At 40.4% G+C, this 19,130-nt stretch overlaps 3 protein-coding genes across 3 annotated transcripts; 1 reads left to right on the top strand and 2 right to left on the bottom strand.

Annotated features, from left to right (window-relative positions):
- On the top strand, positions 1-6,638 carry LOC144666061 (uncharacterized). Its single transcript, XM_078527413.1, has 3 exons — positions 1-1,561; positions 2,232-2,765; positions 3,670-6,638. The coding sequence occupies exons 1-3, from the start codon at positions 787-789 to the stop codon at positions 3,957-3,959; spliced, it is 1,599 nt and encodes a 532-aa protein (XP_078383539.1). The 5' UTR covers positions 1-786; the 3' UTR covers positions 3,960-6,638.
- Positions 4,564-12,224, bottom strand: LOC144666063 (solute carrier family 67 member A1-like). The gene is made up of 7 exons (XM_078527416.1): positions 11,802-12,224; positions 10,529-10,772; positions 9,546-9,584; positions 9,177-9,383; positions 8,393-8,598; positions 7,483-7,584; positions 4,564-6,913 (listed from the first exon to the last, which is right to left on the bottom strand). Exons 1-7 carry the CDS (start codon positions 11,949-11,951, stop codon positions 6,626-6,628), a joined length of 1,236 nt encoding a protein of 411 aa, XP_078383542.1. The 5' UTR covers positions 11,952-12,224; the 3' UTR covers positions 4,564-6,625.
- Positions 12,225-12,227: 3 nt separating this feature from the next.
- Positions 12,228-18,899, bottom strand: LOC144666674 (solute carrier family 22 member 18-like). Its single transcript, XM_078528063.1, has 8 exons — positions 18,673-18,899; positions 17,893-18,139; positions 17,106-17,144; positions 16,523-16,729; positions 15,264-15,476; positions 15,026-15,057; positions 14,374-14,475; positions 12,228-13,930 (listed from the first exon to the last, which is right to left on the bottom strand). The coding sequence occupies exons 1-8, from the start codon at positions 18,829-18,831 to the stop codon at positions 13,643-13,645; spliced, it is 1,287 nt and encodes a 428-aa protein (XP_078384189.1). The 5' UTR covers positions 18,832-18,899; the 3' UTR covers positions 12,228-13,642.
- Positions 18,900-19,130: the final 231 nt, after the last annotated feature.

The following is a 19,130-nucleotide window of genomic DNA, read 5'->3' as shown; positions in this document are numbered from 1 at the left end:
CAAACGCCAAACGGCAGAAGTTGAATTTTTGCCGTTCGCGGGAAAAATAAACGTCATGCCTTACTAATCTAACCGATCTAATGCGTTGCGGACCCTTTTGTTTTGGCCAAACCTGAGCTGGGCTTCCTGTGGTTATAAAGCAGGTGTTCGGTTGGGAAGACTGGAACGAGAATGTCGGCGAGAAAAAAGTGTCAGAATTTTTCCAATAGGAACGTTTTCTTGTCCAAATTTGCGCTCAAAATGTGTCCAAAAAAATTCTAAAATAACCCAGAAGACTCTGTTGCCGTGTTTTCTCATTCCAAGGGAAGTTTGACTTTTCAGTGTCGCCTTGGAAAAGTCTGGAAACTTTGCATATATCGGTTGCCTGGATATTTGGAAGCTGTTTAGCACATCAATAGCCGGCCTCGATGGAAATTGCATTTGCTGTGGAACAAAAGGCAAGCTTTAATATTCTTTTCATAATAATTCATCGAACAAATCTACGAGTTTGAGCGAAAAGAATTGAATGCCTTCGAGAATAAGCTGACTCCGAGCTGAGGAAAGCGTGGATAAAATTCTGTCGTCAGGTCAACTTTGGTTTGCTTTGAGTAACTGAGTGAACTGCAATCTCGCGAAAAAATTGTTCTAAAAAAATAGACTCATCATTAGATAAACTTAATAGATTCGTCGGCGTCGCTTAGTATAATTGTTTCTGATTTCTATCTTCGATTACCCGTTAATTCTTTGGTGGTGACAATCTCGTTAGCGGTGTTCTAAATGCGATGAAAGGTTGGTAAACAAACCACTATGCCGCCAAGAAGACCTCCACATGTCGTTTGCTACATTTGTGGCCGTTTGTACGGTACTACGTCGATTTCACTGCACATTCCAAAATGCCTGGAAAAATGGCAGATGGAAAACAGCCAGTTGCCAAGACATTTACGCCGAAAACCGCCACAAAAACCAGCGGGTTGGGGAAATACTCCTTTGTCAAATGACCCGCGTGAGAGAGAAGCTCAGCTGGATTCTATGAACGACATGGCTTTCCAAGCATCGCAGAATCAGCTTATTCCCTGCGAAAACTGTGGACGTACGTTTAATCCAGATCGCTTGCCAGTCCATCAGAGAAGCTGTAGACCCAATAATCCTCTCAAACTGTCCAAAAACTTTGATCCGTCCAGGGTGGGATCAGGCCGACAGGGGTCATCACCCAGGGAGGCTGATTATGGCCGGAGGAGTCCTCAACCCCCAAGAAAGCCTAAAACTGTTGTTTGTTTCATATGTGGAAGAGAGTTTGGCACCAAATCAATAAGCATCCATGAACCGCAATGTTTGAAAAAGTGGGAACTTGAGAACAGTAGGCTACCCAAGCATCTGCGGCGACCACCCCCAGTCAAACCCAGTATATTGCCGAGCTTGTCTGGAGATGATCTTGGTCGTATGAATCAGTTGGCTTATGAGTCGTCACAGAAACAACTGGTTCCCTGTAGAAACTGTGGCAGAACTTTTCTGCCAGAAAGGCTTGAAATTCACATGAGGTCTTGCAAGCCTGGGAGTAAGACAATGCCACTTAGACAGGCAGGTGGGTGGTGAATAAAAATTTCAGTTGAATACTGTTACTTACTTACTTATCCTCATCGGGCCCATGAGGACTTTTGAGGCCGGAATTTTCTTTTCGGTTTCCGTAGTCTATTTCTACAGGGTGCATTAGCCGCACGCCCAACCCCCAACCTGGAGGACCAGTTACTACCATTTTGTCTGGCCTCTACCCTTTGACCTGCCCGCCAAGGTTAGACCTGCTGGGGGAACCCCCGACGTATAGCTCTCAAGGTCATTGAGGCACGCAAGCTCCCCAACGACAAGGCGGAGTCTACGGGGAAGTTGAATACTGTTGATCTAGATAAAACACTAGTGGAATCTGATAAGAAACGGAAGGGAGAAACAGATAGGAAGTTTAAATTAAACCTCTTATTTGTAACCCTAAACAAGACTTTGAATGGCTAAAAAATATTGGCGTTCAATCCAGAACACCCTAAATGAGAACAAATTCTTTACAAAAAAAAAAAAAAATTACACCTCTGTAAAAAAAAAAAAAAAAAAAAAAAAAAAAAAAAAAAAAAAAAAAAAAAAAACCTCTATGTTTAGTGAGATGATAAGCGTTCCCATCCCTTTCCTAGTGAGTACTCCCTCCCCCCCCCTCCCCCCAGGACCATCCCAAATAACACAATAAATTACTCTTATGGTTTTTACAGGTTCAGCTCATAGACTTTCCCCTCTCAGTACCCCTGGGGGTCTGAATTCTACTCACAGTGGTCAGTTTGGAAGGCAGAGTCCCCTTGGTCGTCATGAAGATCAGAATAACAATGTTGGACCATTAGTAAAGGACAAGACGTTCATAAAAAGCAAATCTTCGCAAAGCAGCAAGAAGTCCACACCTCCAACCTCCAGTCATCGCCCAGCAAGGTTGCAACCCATGTCCAATGGCAGAGCGCCTTCCCCATCATACAACATCAGGGGTGGCTCCCCAGCCCTGTCGAGCCTACCAACTGAACATGCTGCCGAACCAGTGAATCTGGCCCATTGTTACAACTGCGGCCGATCCTTTGCTGCAGAACGCTTAGCTAAACATGAAGCTGTTTGCAACAAAACTGGTCGGAAACAAAGGAGGGTGTTTGATTCCACAAAAATGCGAACACAAGGAACTGAGGCTGCACAGTTTAACAGGCCTGGAGCAAGAAAGGCTGCTGATCCACCTAAACCCAAATCAAACTGGAGGCAAAAACATAGTAAGTGAATACTGTAACACCTTATGGTGCACTCTTCTTCTGTGGGGAGAATTTTTTTGTGTGTACAATTTAATCAAAAATCCCAAAATTTTGTTTGGAAAGCTAAACAAATACATTTCCAGACAAATCTGCAGAGATTCCAACCCTCCCGATTTGATCGGGAGTCTCCCGATTTAATGCATTGCCTCCCGCTCTCCCGATTTATATCATATTCTCCCATTTATCATGAAATTCTGAAAACAAGAGAAAAATTGCTAATTTTTAGTACTTTTTGCGATCTGAGTGTAACAAAAGTAAAGAAAAGTACCAAAAATATTTGTGAAAAGAATAAAGACCTTATAGAATACATGTAACTCAGAAATGATGTCAAAATGCCAGAAATGGCACTTGAGAGACCTAAATTTGCAAAATTTCCCGGTGGAACATGCTTCCAGACCCCCCCTAGAGGCGCATACCTTCAGCGCTAAAAATACTCCCTTTTTTCCTTCAAAAAGGGTTGGAATCTCTGAATCTGGTCATAAGTTATGGACTACGTTTTGGAGTTGTCTTTTTCATTGCAGTTACAAACTGTCGGAAAATACTGTACCATTTGTTTATTTCTTCCAATTTTTCCCATCAAGGGAAAACAATAACTTGAAACAAACTAAGTTATTAATGAGAAGTGCCATCTCTTTGGGTTAGTTTGCTGTTGTTGGAAAAACACTTTAATGTTATTTAACAGTCATTCCAACTGGTCTATTTACCATAGATATTTAAATTTTGACTCCAGCTGTGGTTTGAATATTAAACTTTTCATGTTTTTAAGAATGGAGATAATGTATTGAAACAAAGATTGAAATTGATTGAGAGGAACCTCAGTTTTAACTGTTGTAAAATTATACCTTTTCTTACACTCACTCCACAGATGAATTCATCAATGCCATCAGAGATGCCAAGAAGGTGCAAGAACACATCAAGCGAGGTGGCAAGGCATCAGATTTACCCCCACCACCCCCTAGTGAGAATCCAGACTATGTGTTCTGCAGGTTCTGTCAGCGACGCTTTGCACCCACTGTGGCAGAGAGGCACATCCCTAAATGCCAAGGTATAGTAAACAGGCCGACGCCTCCAAGACAACGAGCATTGCAGGCAAGTGGAGGTCGTAACAACTCAAAGAACTTGTCTTCTTTTTCAAGCAAGAGAGGATATAGGTAGACATTTGACTACTACTGTAGCTGGTGTTACGGTAAATACCATAAAATTCTGGTTATAAGCCCTCCAGGTTTTAGGTCCATCTACTTGGAAATGAAAACATTGCATCTGATTATAAGCCCCCTTCCCAGATATAAGCCCCCCTCTGCCAGATGTCAGTACTTAACAGTGTTGTTTTATTATGCATTTTTAACTTAAAAACATATTTTGATCTTCAACACTACTGTGGCTCGTTTTGAAACCTTTTTTTATTTCACTTATTAGCCCTCCTCGATATAAGCCCCTCCGCTTATAAGCCCACCCAAAACCTCTTATGAAGTTGTATAAGCTCAGGGCTTATAACTGGAATTTTACATTATTAGTTTCTGAAGGGTTACGAAAAGTTGCTGAGAGACGACACCCAGCAACTTCTTCCAGTGAAATCCTCATATTGTTTAGGAGTGTTAATGTGAAAATGTGTGATAATATTTAAATACCAAAGCATACTAGGTTTCCATTTAATTTATTTGATTCGTTATTTATTTATAAGTACTTGAAAGATCTGAATTATAAACATGTTTTAAACTGATCAACTTTTACAGTGCGACGCGCCTTACCGTGGCCACCCAACAAACTTTTTTACAACTGTCATCTTGCAATATTTTACGTTTTCACTGTGTTTTGTTGATAAATACGATGTAACAAGTATCAATTTGATCGTATTCAACTTTGCAAGGCGGGGTGTTCGTCAAACATATAGTAATATTACGATAAAACACTTGTAAAAAAGTTTGTTGGGTGGCCACGGTATGGCGCATCGCGCTGTAATAGAAAATATTTGGACTGCACCAAGTGAAGAAGGGACCCTATGCAGTATGACTTAATTTCAGAGAAAACCACAGGTGAACAATACAAAGAGGGTCTACAAATTCCAATAAAATATTGGTAATTATGTCATAAGGTCCCTTTTCTCTTGGCAGGACCCAATATATTAATACAAATTTATTACATTCACAACTTTGATATACTTGTCTGACAATAATATGTTGTAAATAATTTATGTTATGTGTAATTTTGCCAAGCCAGGAAAATGTGTTTTAATGCATCCCCTGTTTGGCTTAGCTCAATAGTAATAGTAGATATTCCACATAATTCACTAATTACTGACCTTAATGTGTAGTTCTAGAAAATATCCATAATCCCCCCACAGAAGGGAGTGGAAATTTCCTGGGGTGGGGGGGGGGGGGGTCTCAAAGACCAAAAGTTTTAAAGAAATGTATGAAATTTAACTGGAATTTCCAGAGGGCTGGGGGTTCTTTTAAAAAAATCCCTTCCGTGGGGGAGGCATGGATATTTTATGGAACTACACAAATATGCATTTTACACTAACTATTAACTAATATTAAGTATATAATATTACACTGATATGCAGGCAAAAAGTAAGTGAGTGAACATTTATGCACAACATACACTATAGTCATCTGATAAATACGTTGTTTTTGTGAGATAGTTTACCCTTGTAGAGAGTTATTTACTCAATTTTTATTATTATTATAAAAAAATAAATACTTTTCACACCTTCATTTCATGTTGATCTTCTTTACCTAAACTTATGCTACATAATTATTATTTAGCCTACAAAGTTTTTGAAATATGGTAAAAATAAACTTGATTTATTTACACTGATTTTTTTGAAAGAATACTTTGTTTTTATTAAATACAGCATCATAATCATAAAGTCAAAAATTGCTAGAGCTTATAAAAATAGTCCTTTCATTCATCACATATAAGAACTTTTGCAAAGCTGAAAATGTTTGTAGCTTTTGTCACTGTTTGGGATTGATTGGGTCACTACATGTAACATGAACCATAATAATTTTAAAAGTTCACTTATAGCCTGTGCTTAATTTTCTTAAACCAATCCAAATATCCTTAATTACCAAAAGCAACTGCTGCTTAGCTTTCCCACAGTTCCTTGAAATTATGGTAAAAATAAACTTTATTTACACCGATTTTTTTTAAATACTTAATGTTATGTTGTCATCATAAGTATAAACTAACTAGTGCTTAGAACTCTGAAGTTCAAAACCCAACTAACAATCAGATTTTTTGCTGCTGTCACTCATAATTATGGGACAGCCAATGAACCTTGAAAAACAGAAACAAACAAAATAGATCAAAATCTACCAATCTCAGCTAGCAGACGTGACTCTATGAACTGGTTGAGGTGAAGTTCTGTTTCCTAAGAGGTCTGCTTAGATGATTGACAGCATTGAAAAACATAACTGTTGGCTTGAGCAGAGTTTACATGTTACTGAAAAGCACCTTTAGGCTTGTTAACATGATTCCAGAATGACTTTCATTCCGCAACGAAACTCGTTCCAGAATGAAGTTCGTTCTGCATTTACATCACAGAGTCGACCGGCTCAACCTAAGACGTTTTCATATGCGTGGCTTTTGCGCGGCTTTTGTCCTTATACCCATTCACGACAACACTGTGTATCTAATGAATAGTAACAGTATCTAGTAGATAGTGTCATCTATCTTTTGAATGACTGTAGCTGGCTATTAATCTTACTATCAAGACCAAAACCAGTTTAGCTAAATCAGGCAGATCTAGCAAATGGCAAGCGTGCACTGCAAGTAAAACAATAGAGTGTTTTGAATGAATTGGATATCCCAGGCCTGTATTAATTTAGTCTCTTGACCAATAGTATTACAACTGCGCCAAATTCAATGGCAGTACCCAAGGTACCAAATGATTGCCAGCCATAGTTTAAGAACATAAATGTTCCAATTCCAGGAGCTATTGTTCTCATAAGAGCTTCACTGGTTGTACACAGTCCCAGCACAAGTCCGGTGTCATGTGCGCTGACAGCTTTGGTTGCCATGGAAGTTGTAATGGTGCCCATTATAGAAAACCCTATTATACTGATGACTTGAGACACAGCAAATAAAAAGGTGCTTCTGGCAAAATACTGCAAGAAAAGAGCAGCAAAATACTTTTGTCATTCTTTTAAAATTATGTGGTAAACAATTTGACTTGATGGGTCGGGGGGGGGGCGGGGGGGGGGTGCTTCTCGCGGTAACCCCCCCCGGGAGGGTCGTCACAAAGTGGGAGGCAGCGATGCGTGCGATCCATTTTCGGTAAGCCTAAATAGCACTTAAATTAGCGTGGATGGCACTCCAGTTAGCCTTACGAGCACTCTGGTCTGCCTACAGGAAGCTTGAGCTTGGTTGAGCCTTTTTATTTGGAGTAGGGATTTCTGCCTTGCACACCTCGAGCCTCACACATTTGTATGACTCAATTCTCATACTTGATAGAGGCCATTTACCTGAAAAATAAAATTCAACTCCATGCCAGGAGTACCAGATCTTGGTAATTAAAAAATAATTAAAGTTACTGGTATGTCTTCAAGCAAAAAAGAACTTCACCATAGAATGTCTTGATGACCCAACATAATGTTTATCAAAAAAATTATCTACCAAGTTTTTAAATATTAAAATATTAATCAGTGTACATAAATTAAATTCTTCAAGCACCTACCATCAAACTGAATGCACAGCCAGAAATAGAAAAGGAAAGTAACAGGAGAGATGGCTCACTAAATTTGCTTGACAGTATGCCAATTCCAAAACCTTGAACCACCTAAACCCAAAGAGAACAATCATAATAAGACAAACGTTGCCCCAGAGCATGTCCTTGTCTACATATTAGCAAGAAGAGACTACAAAAAACATTTTTATACGGGGAGGCTCAGCCCCAATGGCCAAACCCTTACACTACCCTTTCTTATACCATTTTTGGCAGAAAAGGTAACCCTTTCATATACCTTTGATAGAAAATTGCTCCCCTTGCAAAAACATACAGAAGGGTTACTACATCCCTTTTCTTAATTTTTCACTTGAATTACCGGTACCCCTTAAAATACTTAAATGAATGGACCCCTCGGTGGGTCTGTTCAAGATATCTTGAAAGGACAAGTTACTTTTCTATACTTAAATGACAGTTTTCCCTACCCTTTTATTTGTTATACTCCAACTCATGAAATCCCTACCCTTTTATTTAGCGGAGCCTCAAAGGTTCCCCTTTCGGGTGGAGCCTCCCCTGCATTGTCCACTATAGAGGCCTTCCAAAAGGGTTTCTGACATTGCTTTGTCATTCGTTTCCAACCCACCTGTCACCTATTTGGGAGGGAAAATTTACGTTGTAGTTGCTGTTGCAATTATATACCCCTTTCAGTGCTAGTTTCTGTTAGCTGTCGGTGCGCTGGAACAAGAATTACGTTACATTTTTAGCCATTTTGGAGCAATGTACTAACCTGTCGCCAAACCCCTTGGAAGGCCTCACTAGAGAGAGTATCCCCCCAAGTTATCAACTGGAAACAACTAAAATAAAAGCATTACAAAAATATTTATTATAATAATAATAGTATTATTAACAATATTATACATACAGCTGCAGCTGCACCAAACAAAGCAAGCAGTTGACCATTTTCTTTAGGACCAAGTTTGAAGTACTCCATTGAAATAACTGCACCCGTTGAATGCAACAACATTGCTGGGAGAAAGGCGGCCATTCGTAACAACAATAGATAAGTCATGGTCGGTATACTTAACAGCTGTAACGCTTTACTCATACCAGACTTTGGGTGATCAGAATCTGTTGAAGAAAAAGTGGAGGAGTGAAAGTGACCAGGAGTTATATGCCACTCACCTGACAAAATGCTAGTATACTTCAGGTTACTCTTTGCATTTTGTCTGGTTTCCCCAGTGATTTGAAATAAGACTTTACACATCAGGCAGTGGTGGATCTTACAGAAAGGCACAGCTTCTTCAGCAAAAAAATATAAGACCAATTCCCTAACTGGATCAAGAAAAGACCCTGCACTTTCACTCTCTGCCTTACCCTGCAGTGCCCCTCCCCTCCCCTTCCCCCCCCCTAGGAACAAAACACTGAGGGCCCTAGCTAAATCATACAGCAGAGGTCATTGGAAATTCCCGGGGGAAGGCCAAAAGGAAAGTCTTAAGTGGAATAAATTTCCAGAGGAGTGGGGTGGGGGAGGGGGGTTTGTAGCTAAAGTGGGTGAAATTTCCAACCTCCTTCCCAGGGTCTTTCATTTTCCTCCCTTCAGGGGACCAAAAGGTGGGGGGAGGGGATTAACTAACAAACTTTTTGTGAGGGTTATGGGCATTTTCTAAATTAACACATTGATAATAAAGTTCTCATAAAATATATACCTGATGCAGTTTGTTGCTTGTTGCTTGATTTTGTGCTCTTGGGTAAAAATAGCTGCACTGTAATAACAGACAACAGTGATATTATTGATGCTGTAAATGCCACCATGCGGTCACCAAGCTGTTCTGTTAAAACACCGCCTATCAGTGGGCCAGCCATGATTCCCAAAGAGAAAGCCAAACCAAGTTTACCAAAAGCATCAGCTCTACCTGTAAATAGCAAAAACATAAAGTAAATTTGTGCTTAACCATTAACATTTGCAAACCTGCAGTCCAAACCTTTAATACTGTGAGTTCATTTGTGAGACAGTCTTACTGTACTCAATTGATTCATAACTATATAAGTTGTGTTCGATCATAAAGTGGTCATACCTGCTTTATCTGATGTATCAGTTATTACCATTTGTAGACCTATAAACATGAAGTGACAAATCAAAACAAGTAACCACACTTCATTGAAAATTTTCTATACAAAATGATGATGTTGTGTTGCCTTGTTACATCCCCACGCTGCTCACCCTTCAGTATCATATTGTAATGGGAAACTACATGTACCCCTATACACCCTTGTTGTGCTCTGCCCTGCACGGCTGCACCAAAATGTTAAGGTATCAAAGACATTTTATTAAAGTTTGACTTGGCTTGCCTGACCAGCTCGCAGCCTTAATCATCATAGTCTCCTTCGCAGCTGTTCTTTGTGCTCGTCACGCAACACTTGAAAGTGATGAGAATGAAGTAAAACAGGGGACAGTCATGCACCCAAGAAAATAAGGGCTGGGAGAGGTAGCTGGGATGGGGCAGTAGGATTTCCAATAATAATAATCTAATTTATATAGCGCTAAAATTATATAAAAATTATTCTAAAGCGCTTTACAGGTAAGTTAAAATATAAAAAAGGCAAACTATTAAAAATATTAAAATAATTTTACAACAATAAAAGATTAAAAATATTAAAACAAGTCATATGCTTTCTTAAAAAAATATGTCTTTAGCTTAGATTTAAAAATAGTAATATTTGGGCTTGATTGTATGTTAAAAGTTAAAAATTCAGTGGGAGTGGCTAATAAGGGGGCCATGAGCAGGACAAACAGGTGTGGCAGGGACAGATCTAGGGGGAGGGTGCAGGGAGTGCACCCCCAGGGAGTGCGCCACAAAAAAAAGTCAGTTTATGCCATTCCTTAGTGGTGCACCCCCTCCTAAGACAACACCTGGATCTGTTCCTGAGTGGGAGGTGGGAAGTTCAGACTACTTTGCTCTCCCAACCCCCCCCCCTCCCCCCCACATATCCCCAAGCCTGACCAAAAAGATGACAGTGTCAAATCTAAGAAAGAAACCATTAACATGTACATTCAAACCTTGGAGGGTATGCATAAAACCCATAGGAATTCTGGACAGAAATAGCATTGGTACTGAGTTTGCCAGGCTGAGAATACCATAAGCTAATACTGCAGCAGAACAGGATAGGGTCAGGGCCGCACGGCTCCCAAACACGTCACCAAACCTTCCATAAAGAGGTCCCCCACACATGAGGATGAAATTAAACACAGTTTCCAGATAACCTAATGTGACCACATCGGCTCCAAGACGCTTGGCCGTATACTAATAATAGAACAAAAAAGAGTGTTTAAGGTACCATTACCAGATCCAGATGTGTTCAAAAGAGGGAGCACTTATGAAAATGGACCCTCTCTTATCCAAAAGAGGAATATGTAAAGGGGCTTAATGGACCCTTTCTTGCTCCAATAAGGAGACTGCCTGGGGTGGGGAGGGGATACTCTTGGGTTGGTTGTGCAGCCGGCTTCCTGAAACCCTTACCCTATAATTTTCAGAAGAAAATATGCACCTTTCCCTACCCTATTTCAGTCCCCACCCCAAAACAGTACCTAATTTTGACCAAATTGCACCCAGGAACTGCTTTGGGTATGCAAAACAAATTTGATGAGGGCTTTAAATTTCTGACGTTTTGGAGAGGGGGCCCTCTCTGATATCCCTCCTAAATCAGCAACTGCTACCTTATGTATGTAAAGCTGTAATTTTAGCAGCAATTTTTTCAGATTACTGGTAGATTCCCCACCTTTTAAAGCCATTATCTTTTGGCATGACTCCCCCCCCCCCCCCCCCCACCTAAAATACCACCATTCCCCCAACACTATAAAAACGACCCCTTAGCAGTGGAAGCTGAGCAGTTGTTGAACGTAAAGTGTTTTAGACTTTGTTGTGTTGGCCTCCACATAATAACTGTCGCTTTGCCTTTTGGTAAAATCGGTTTAAAGTTTCGTGCCTCTTACCCTCCCCCTCGGGCGTGTCCCATTTGTTGATTAATGGTACTTCACTGCATAGAGATGAGTTTGGAAAAAACGCTAAGTTACGTGAGAATTTCCCAGAAATTTAGTTTCATTTAAAACAAACCGTTTGTTTTCATGGATTTTTCCCAACCTCGAATCCCATTGATTAGTTCTTGTAGTAGGTCCTAGTCCTTCTGATCGCGTGATGTAATCATGATCTTACACTGCTAACTCTGCGACGGTTCGAAACACATAAAGCCGACACAATCGGCTGTTTTGATTGTTAGTTAGGAGGCAATACAAACTAGATTAGGCTTGTTAATTTGTTCACGTACATACTCACCGGAAAAACAGAGTTACCCATGAAGAAACATGTCGAGAACAGAAAAGCGTTGACAAGAACTACAAGCATAACCGTAAAACGACTTTTGTTAAGCTCCGTATCTCTGTCTCCAGCTGTAGACGAATCATCGTCGCTTTTTTCATCAACCATGTTAGATATGATAGATGTTTGAGTGCGGTAAGCGCGCGAAAAACTCCAATTTCTCGGACGTTGTACTTGATGTTTACATAACGCCGTGAATATGCGCAAATCCGGATTGTCACGCAATGGTCATCTTAGTCACGCAAAGTTAATCTTGTGCCCAGATCTCACTCTGCCTGACAAGATTAGGAAATTCTCAGTACAGGATCTGCTGGGATCTGCTGTTTTTAACGATTACTCTGTATGGTAAGTATACTCTAAGCTTGTAAAGAGATACTTACTCAATTTTTATTATTAAATTACATTTCACACCTTTATTTGATGTTGATTTTCTTTTAAACCTTATCTAATGCAGCACATTGGCCTAAAAAGTCACTTCATGTTCTTCATTTGTCTCAAAAGAAATTAACTTTAGGGAAGCTGAGGATGTTTGTAGCATCGGTCACTAGATTGTTTAGGATTGTTTTACAGCTTCCCCACAGTTTCTTAATGGTAAAAATAAACTCTATTTACACTGATTTTTTTAAATTTCTTTTTATATTATAATGTCATCATAATAAAGTCTAAGGGTGCATTCCTTTGCATTGATTCGGATCAGGATCAATGATCCAAGATCAATTGGATCATAGACTAGTGTTAGACAGGGCTAACAGTGGTCAACGAGAGTTAGGGTTAATTTCAGCAATCATGGAAAAAATATGGTAAACATGAATAAATTCGGTGGTGGCCTGTTGCATGTAGTTCTTGCCCTGGGCAAGGATTCACTGGTTTCTTTGATGCAGCATGAGCTTGGATCATTGATCCGTAGATCAAGATCATAGCAAAAGAATGCACCCTAAAATCACTACAATCTTGGACAAAACTTGTTGACACATACGCATTTCACGCATTTTTCACACGTTACTCGACTTGCAAGCAGGTTAAAATATCTTATCCCCCTCCCCCCTACTCAATGTTGTTTCTTGAGGATAATTTGCGGCTTGACAGGCTTTGCTTTAAAAACACTAAAGCATTAACAACATTGAAATGGGGGGAGGGGGGTTGAAATACTGAACTCTGTTTGCTAAATAAGTGGAAATTTGCTAAGTGTTTCAACAGTTTTGTCCAAGATTGTAGCACTAGCCTGCGTAGCAGGCGCCATAGTTTCAAGCAGGCGCTTGGGAAACTCGAAAGGTGCAAGGGGGCGTGGCCTTCTCACAATCAAGCTCTCTTTTAAAAGCACTAAAATAACTACACAGGCGCCTGCTATGCAGGTTACACTAGCACTTAAAACATTAGTAACATAATTAAGTACTTTCTGCTGCCGCGATACTAAAATTATGTAATATTTCAGAAAATATCCATACCCCTCCCATGTCAGGTTTTTTGGTTTGAATTACCCACCTCTCCCAAAAAGTCCAGTCAGGCTCCATACTTTCCTTGAAAAATTTTGGCTTTTGAGACCCCTACCTGCTAACGCTCTCCGAATTTCCAATGACCTTCCATGGGTGGGTATGGATATTTTCTGAAACTGCACAAAAACCTAGGTACGGCCCTGTCAATTGGATAATAATATCTAGTAGATTTCTTTTGAAAGACTGGAGTTCAGGCTATTTATCTCAATACCATCAAGACTAGGCAGACCTGCCAGTTATGGCAAGCATGCACTGCAAATAAAACCTACAAATTATAGTGTTTTGCATGAACTAGATGTCCATGTATTAATTAAGTCTCTTGACCAATAGCATTACAACTGCACCAAATTCAATGGCAGTTCCCAAGGTACCAAATGATGGCCAGCCATAGTTTAGGAACATAAATGTTCCAATTCCAGGAGCTATAGTCCTCATAAGAGCTTCACAGGTGGCACTCAGCCCCAACAGGAGCCCAGTATCATGTGCATTGACAGCTTTGGTTGCCATGGCAGTTGTTATGGTGCGTGTTAAGGCGAAGCCGATCACCATAATCATTTGAGATATGACAAATGGAAATGTAAACATGGCAAAATACTGCATCAATCAAACAGAAAACAAAATATTAGTTGACTCAAAATTTTAATAAAAGACTGAAAGTACACAAGTACACAGTGTATAGTTCTGTCTGTATTCCTGCAGATGTCTATACAAATTGTTTATAAAAATTGTGAGGACATCCATCCCCCAGTTCCACTGAGAGTTTTTTGGTTTGAATTTCCCTGCCCCTCTGTCGACCTCTGGAAATTCCAGTTATTAGCCCCATACTCTTCTATAAAAATTTTGGCTTTTGACATCCCTCGCCCCTCAGAATTCCCAATGCTCTAGCTTCCATGGGCAGGGTATGGATATTTTCTGGAACCGCACATTGTCTCGCTGTATTTACCACCAAATGCTGATCAGAACTATCATTAACTAACAAATTTTAATCAAAGGTTTAGTTACGATACATACACAACACACATTTTTAAAGAACCTACCATTAAAGTAAATGCACATCCGGAAATAGAAAAGGACAGTATTAGAAGAGGAGGCTCACTAAATCTTCTTGTCAGTGCACCAACCACGAAACCTTGAACCACCTAAACCCAGGTATAATAATATGAGACAAAAAAGTTTTCACAAAAGTATCTAAACTAAGACAATTATCAGAATAAATTCAACTGCCAGTGGTTTGTGAAAGCATAAAATATTATAAAAAAAAAAAAAACAATTAAATACAGAATAGTTGCAGTTCAGTAGCGGATCTTGGGGAGGAGCCTGGGGGCCTAGGCCTCCTCCTTCTTTGTGAGGAGGGGGGACAGGGGGCGGGAGCCCGGGAGAAAAGGGGCAGGAAGCGGGAGGAGAGAGGGCGGGAAGCGGGATTCTTAAGGTGGCGAGAACCGGGAGAAAACGAGTGAAATTTCGTAACATTTCATTATATTTCACAATAGACATGGAACAAACAGGAGAGAACAGCTATGGAAAGGGGTGGGAGGCGGGAGTAAAAGGTATGGGAAGTGGGAGTAAAAGGTGTGGGAGGCGGGAGGTTCAGACCCCCCTGTCCCCCCCCCCCCCACTTCTTTGTGGTTAGAGATATTTTCTTAATGACTCCGTCTGCTAAAATTTTTTCGGCTTTTCACATGCACACACCCAAAACCTTAGTTCAAGGTCTGGATCTGCCACTGCAGTTGTGAAATACTTTGGTTGTTTTAACTGAACAAATAGTACTAGCTCAACTAATAAATGGCATCCTTATTACCAACTGAACACAATAATAAATTGTAATAATTATTATCATAGTTATGATAGTTATGATAATTATTATCATAACTCATAATAATAATACATTACAAAAGAATATAATTAATATTGTTTTGCAAATACGTACAGCAGAGACCAATTAATCCAATCAAGGCAAGGAGAAGACCATTTTCCTTTGGGCCAAATTTGAAATACTCCATATTAATAACAGCACCCATTGAATGCATCAACATTACAGGCAGAAAGGCAGCCATCCGTAACATCAGCAGATACATCACTGATGGTATACTTAACAGCTCCAATGTTTTGCTTATACCAGACTTATTCTGGTGTTTAGAATCTGTTAAAGAAAAAAAAATGTAATTATCAGTGGATGTATAAAATGTAGGGGATTGGAGGGTGACAAAAGAGTCTAGGTCGATCATGGGTGTGTCAGTGTGCTTACCGTATTTACTCGAATAAGCGCCGCCTCTCAAATAAGCGCCGCATTTGGGAAAAGAAAGTTAATAAGCGCCGCCCCCAAATAAGCACCGCAGTCCCCATGTGGGGCATATTAAATTTTGAGGAATTCCATTGAACTGTAGGCAGCACTACAAAGCAACTCTAAAATAAACTTGGACATTTCTTTCTATCAAAAGCGATGTCTTGCAGTTTTTCTATCCAACATTCTTACAATACGTAGTTCTGTAAATGTTGTGAAGGCCACCAACTTTGCCAGGACAGCTAGCACCACTTCTCTCTTTCGCAAGAGATGAATACTGACAATCAAAAGACGCTATTTTCAATTCCTGTAAAAGATTAGATTCTTTGCAATTGTGGCGTCTAAATTTTAAACACCGGTAAGCACCGCCCTCAAATAATTTAAGCGCCGCCCTTGAATAAGCCCCAGGGGGGGTACTTGTAGTATACATGACGGGGGGTCCGACGGAGCTTTATATTGCGAACCCAAAAAAATACATGAGCCTGAAATTTTACACCCAAAAAAATACCTGGCATCAAAATTTTCTACCCCAAAAAGTACAAGACCTAGCACCTCGATACTGATTTATCCAATCAAAAAGACTTTAAGACCTAAAAAAATACATGACAGATCTCTTGACCCAAAAAAATACCGAGGGTGGAAATTTTCAACCCAAAAAAATACGTCGGACCTCCCCGTCATGTATACTGCAAGTACCCCCCTGGGGAATAAGCGCCGCACAAGAGGCGAGAAAAATTTAATAAGCGCCGCGGCACTTATTTGAGTAAATACGGTAACCCTAGTTTCTTTTAATTTAACATGAATTGACAGCAGAGGGGCCCAGGAACCCACACAGAAAATGTTGTTAACCTGACAGCTTGATCCATTGTTTCATATATTTGTTAATAAAGTTCTCATGACTATACCTGAAGCAATTTCTTTCTTGTTCTTTGATTTTGTGTTCTTGGGCAAGAAAAACTGCACCATAATAACAGACAATAGTGATATTATTGACGCTGCAAATGCCACCATGTGATCACCAAACCGTTCAGTTACAACACCGCCTATCAGTGGGCCAGCCATGATTCCAAAAGAGAAAGCCAAACCTAGTTTACCAAAAGCATCAGCTCTACCTGTTAATTAAAAGAAATAAATCTCAGCAAATTCGCAGAAACCTGGCCGTGAGGTTTTCGCTTGAACTCGGGCGAAGCCCAAGTTCAAGCCTAGCCAGCAACCTTAACTTGAGGGGGGCTTAATGTCAACCATAGTTTGGAGACCTTGCCCAGGCACTGGGCTATCTGCTGGTGTCCAGCTGGCGGGTAGCCGTCAAAAGCTGGGGGGAGGATAGGGTGTCACTTTTGACAGCTGAGCCTAGCTAGGTTCTGGTCCCTTTGAGCAAGATTCTTGGAAAATCGATCAGATATATATTGTATTGCAAAATGAATTTAACTGCCAGCCACTGCATGGGAAGCAATTCAATACACAACTTGGTCATATGAAGAACCGTACCTGCTTCATCTGATGTATCAGTTATTACCATCTGCAGACCTATAAACAGACAGGCACATTTTTTTATGGATGTTCTCTAAATTAAACAGCAACTGCATTGAATGGAAGTACAAAAATTGTGTCGTAAATGCATTGTATCATATGCCATAATTATGTGCACCTTGAGGTAAATTTTCTCCACTTAACAGCCCCTATACCTTGCCTTGTTGCCATGCCCCTCCCCCCACCTTCCTCTGCCAAAATATTTTGTCATTAAATACCTGTTTCCAATGATAGATCATTATTGGAGCTTTTTTAGCGCACTATATATTCAGCAACCTCAACTGTGTAGCATAAAAGGGCAGCCTTGAGCCAAGTGGTGCATACTGCCAGGCTTATCCCGGTTTCGATAACATTAATTAAGCAGCTAGGAATATTTTTACTCCCCCCTGGATGGGATGCTTGTCCATCGCGGGGTACCCCCAGCATTATTTCGTCGGTACCCATTTAAACACCTGGGTGGAGAGAGACACTATGAGAGTGTCTTACCCAAGATCACAACACAGTGACCCCGCCCAGGGCTCAAACCCGCAACATCCGCTCCGGAGTCCAGTACACTTACTATTAGGCCACTGCGCCTCCCATGTGTATATATAGCTTACCGGTAGTAGTTGTAATAATTACAACTGCTAAGCTATTGTCCAATGGTGTCAGGGGTTGATAAGCAAACAGTAGGGAAATAGACAGGGAGCTATATTGCAGTACTTAATCAACAAAAAGAAAATGACAGAAAACATGCAAGTCTAACCTTGAAGAGTACTGTGTTGAAACCCCAGAGGAATTCTGGATAAAAATAACATTGGCACTGATTTTGCCAGGCTAAGAATACCATAAGCTAACACTGCTGCAGAGCAAGACAGCATCAGGGCTGCACGGCTCCCAAACACGTCACCAAACCTTCCATAAAGAGGTCCTCCACACATGAGGATAAAGGAAAAAGCAGTGTTCAGATAGCCCAAGGTGACCACGTCAGCTCCAAGTCGCTTGGCCATGTACTAATAAAAACATTTAGAACAAATAAACAGTGATTAAATTATTACGATACCTCCCAGAAGTCCCAGTTGCTAATCCAGAGGTGAAAGATGACATGGAAAATCACACATCGGCTGTAAAGGTTTAGTGAATAAAGTGACTCACCCCGACTCTAAATCCCCCCCCCCCCCCCCCCCCCCACCCACCAACCACCACCACCATCACCCCTGCCCTCTTTAGACGGGACGTCCAGTTTCGGGACGTTTTCTTCAAGATGCAGTAGACTTGAACAGAAAACGCCAGGTTAAAAACGGAGAATGAGGAGGGAAATATCTTTCATTTTGTCCCTTGAGCATTGTGAGCACAACCCTTTTCTTGGATTTTCTAAGCCGAATCCAATTATTTAGACTGTTCGTTTACAACTTGAATACTGTTTTTGGAGACATTTTGCACTGAGCCAACTTCGCGTAAAGCCGACGAAAATCAGCTGTTTTGAGAGCTTTTTGGAGGCAATACAAACTAGATTAAGCTTGTTAATTTCCATTTAAATACTCACCGGAAAAACAGAGTTACCCATGAAGAAACATGTCGAGAACAGAAAAGCGTTGACAAGAACTACAAGCATAACTGTAAAATGACTTTTGTCCTGTGCTCTCTCTCTTCCTTCAGCTGCAGTTGGACTGTCGTCGCATTTTTTATGGTCCATAGCTGACATTGAAAAGATCCTTGAGTGCGACAAACTTTAATTTTCTCTTCGTTTTACTGGGACGGTGTACTTGTGTTTATATATAATCCCGCGAATATGCGCAAATTCTGCGAAAGTCGAGGCTTGTCACGCAATGATTATTTTGGTCACGCGATGTTTTCAACATAGATAGATAGATGACATTATTTATCCACGCAGTTTTAATATTGATTGAGAATAATCTAACACGACTTTAATGTTTGTGTTGTTCTTTAACATCGTCGCGGGAAAAACCCTACCTGCCTTCATATTTTTAATGGATTATTCAG

The sequence above is a fragment of the Oculina patagonica genome, chromosome 9 (genome assembly GCF_052425735.1).
Source record: "Oculina patagonica isolate OP01 chromosome 9, crgOcupat, whole genome shotgun sequence".
NCBI classification, from domain to species: Eukaryota; Metazoa; Cnidaria; class Anthozoa; order Scleractinia; family Oculinidae; genus Oculina; species Oculina patagonica.
Note: the sequence above shows the minus strand (reverse complement) of the source record. Positions and strands in the feature narration are given on the sequence as shown.